This window comes from Indicator indicator, chromosome 1 (genome assembly GCF_027791375.1).
Source record: "Indicator indicator isolate 239-I01 chromosome 1, UM_Iind_1.1, whole genome shotgun sequence".
Taxonomy (NCBI): Eukaryota; Metazoa; Chordata; class Aves; order Piciformes; family Indicatoridae; genus Indicator; species Indicator indicator.
The window spans coordinates 91,506,582-91,509,717 of record NC_072010.1 but is presented as its reverse complement, the minus strand read 5'-3'; the positions used below and the strand labels follow the sequence as shown (position 1 = coordinate 91,509,717).

Here is a 3,136-nt window from a genome sequence, read left to right as displayed (position 1 = left end):
AGAAAAGAGCCCAGCAGATACACCAGATCCTGTCGCTTTAATTGGGGAAATAAATTTCCCCTCTGGCCTTGTTATGTCTGGGGAACCTTGAGCTGTATGTTCAAAAGTATCTCTTCTGTAGCCCGGATCCCAGAGAGCATCACCAAGAAAGAAATGGTTGAGCAGAGATTGGCAGGGGAGGAAACACGATATTAAAATTGGGGGCTTGGAGGAGAAATAATAAAATCAACGTTATGTCGAGTCGCTGGATATTAGCTTGCTTGGAAAAAAAAAATATTCTTTTATTGCTTTCCGGGCCTGTTCCTACACCCAGCAAGCACGGGGAATAATGGGAGGAAGTATATTGCGCGGAAAAGCCAGAAACGGGATGGTACACGACGGGGCATCATCTATCCCCGGTACCACTCTCGTTACTGCTTCCTGAAGGGGCACCGACCCACCCGCTCCCCGCCCGCCTCTCTCCCGCCACCCGGCCGGGCGGAGAGTATCTGCGGTAGCCACCGACGACAGGGCCAGGGCGCGGGGGCCGATATGTCCCTGCCCCTGCCTCCCCCCCTGCCTTGCCCCTTTACCCCTCCCGATGCCGGTGCCGGGGTGCTGACCCCGCTCTCTCTGGTTCTCTTCCCGGGAAGGCTCCTCCGCCCCCTCCAAGATGATGCTTAGCCCGGACCAAGCTGCCGACTCCGACCACCCCTCCTCGGCTCCCTCCGACCCGGAGTCCCTGGGCGGCGCGGACGCGCAGTCGCTCAGCTGCTGCATCTCGGATCCGGAGCCCGCCGAGGGCGGTGGCGGCGGTGGTGGCGGCGGGGAGGGCCGAGGCGGCGGCGGGGAGGGCAGGGGCGGGGGCCGGCCCGGGCTGCACCCTCCGCCGCTGAGCCGGGAGGAGAAGCGACGGAGGCGACGAGCCACTGCCAAGTACCGCTCGGCCCACGCCACGCGTGAGCGGATCCGTGTGGAGGCCTTCAACCTGGCCTTCGCCGAGCTGCGCAAGCTGCTGCCCACCCTGCCCCCCGACAAGAAGCTCTCCAAGATCGAGATCCTGCGCCTCGCCATCTGCTACATCTCCTATCTCAACCACGTCCTGGACGTGTAAGCTCCTCGACGGACCCCCGGAGATCCAGACACCTCCCCCTCTCTCAGCCCCGCCGCCGCTGCCCCGGGTCCCGGCGAGCGGGTAGCGGCGGGCAGTGCCTGCCCCGGGGGCGGACGGGGGTGTCCCCGCAGCCTGCCCATCTCCCCACATGGTGTGGCCAGCGGAAAGCCCGGTTTTTGGAAGAGAAAATGTAAAACCGGACTGTTTTCTTCAGGCTGTCAAGTGCCCCTTGTTATATATCCAAAAACAAAACAAAACAAAACAAAAACAAACAAAAAAACAAATACAGAACAACAAACAAAACCATCTACTTGTGACCTTAAACGTGTGACCCATGGGTGCAGTTAAAAATAACTATTTTTTATTTATGGTAGAAGGAGTTGACAATTTATTTTTTTCAAGATTTATTTATTTTTCAGAGTGGTGGCAATTTTACTTTGGATACTTTGTGCCAATTGGTTTCTAGAGTCGGGTGTTTACACTTTCTCCCGTGGAATATTATGTTTAACTTTATGAGTGTTTGTTGGGATAGATAAAGTATTCCCCCCCCCCCTTTTTTTTTTATAATTATTTTTTATTTATTTATTTTTTTCCCTTCTCCGATTATATTTGCACTTATGTACAACAAACCTCCCCTTCCTCCCCGTTTCCAAGTATATTTTATATATATCAAGGCATTTGTTCTTGACTTTTTTCCCATTTCTTTTCTCGTGTGGGATCGACAACCACTAGCACTTAACTAGGAGAGTTTGTTTTGTTTTTAAAGACTTGTTGTTCTTCTGATCTATAGTTATGTCTGGGAAGTACTCTGCAAATCGTTTATAAGGGAAGTAGTTTCTTTGTGGGTGTATATGTGCGTGGGTGTATACATGCATGTGTGTGGGAGTGAGCGTGGGGGTGTATGTGTGTGGTATATTTTTAGGAAAGGACGTTTTTCCTAAAAAAAAAAAGGAAAAAAAATAGAAAGAAAGAAAAGTAAATCTAGGACTGCTTTCCTTTGTGACAACCAAAAAAAAAAAAATTCTATAACCTGAAAATGTTTCATGTTCTTTGCTGTAAAATCTTTTTTAAAAAAGAAGCGCATTTTAGGGACAAGAGAAAAGGAAAAAAAAAAAAAGGAGAAAGAAAGACAGAAAGAAAGAAAGAAAAAGAAAAACGTACAAACAAAAAAGCAAACAAAACCACATCTGCTATCCAAAGATTTTAGTCTTTTTCAGGGTTTTTTTGTGTGTCTCTGTTGCTTTATATAATGCAATATTTTGTAGTGAAAATAGACAAATCTGGTTTCTATCTGATGCGTTTTTCATATCTCTCATAAATTGTGAGCTGTTTTGCATATAAATAAAAGTATCAAATAAAGGCTGGGTTTTTTCCTAATTATTTCTCCCTGTTGGTCTTTCTATGAGAAGGAAACGTGATGCCCTTTGCAATAAGGATCACAAAGTCTTCACAAGTCGTATGTGAGAAAGCTTCAACAGGTTGCCTCTTCTTCAAGCTGTGGTCCCACCACCACAGCTCTTCTGCTCCAGCTCCTCTCAGCTGACTGCACTGCCCAAACACACCATTACTGGCACTTTTTTTTCTGGTCACATCACAACTGGCACCTGGTTACACGTTTCAAAATTTGGGCTGTAAAATCAAATCTGACACTTGCAAGCACCTGTTTTGCCACATCACTCTTTGCTAAATCCAACTTTGCAGCCCAAATCTGCAGGCTTGCTCCCACTTGAGTGTACCTGACTCTCTTTCTCTTGTTGAAATCCAGTTTGTATCCCTCTTGGGCTGGGAGAATTTACTGCTGAAACCAAGTTAAAATCTTGGGCCACTTCCCTGTTTCTGAAAACCTCAGCCATATTCCTTTATATAAGAGTTTCACTGCCAAAGCTTGTCATCTGAGCAGAGATAGAGACTCACTAGCAGATAGGTTACTACCCGAGTAATGTGAGACCTCTGAGACCTCTGTGCCATCCCAGTCATTAAACCATTTTCTTGTTTACTGCAAGGGGTTAATTTTACCTATAATTTGAATATCACCACTGATTC

General features: G+C 47.5%; 1 protein-coding gene across 2 annotated transcripts; it reads left to right on the top strand.

The window, feature by feature from the left end:
* Window positions 1-652: 652 nt before the first annotated feature.
* On the top strand, window positions 653-1,093 carry NHLH2 (nescient helix-loop-helix 2). 2 transcript variants are annotated; one of them, XM_054389058.1, is made up of 2 exons: window positions 653-782; window positions 819-1,093. In XM_054389058.1, exons 1-2 carry the CDS (start codon window positions 653-655, stop codon window positions 1,091-1,093), a joined length of 405 nt encoding a protein of 134 aa, XP_054245033.1. The 2 variants fall into 2 exon arrangements, with proteins under 2 accessions (XP_054245033.1, XP_054245025.1); XM_054389050.1 differs by having other exon boundaries at window positions 653-1,093.
* Window positions 1,094-3,136: the final 2,043 nt, after the last annotated feature.

Coding starts and splice junctions, on each gene's coding strand:
- NHLH2 (XM_054389050.1), top strand. CDS start 653: ATGATGCTTAGCCCGGACCAAGCTGCCGACTCCGACCACCCCTCCTCG.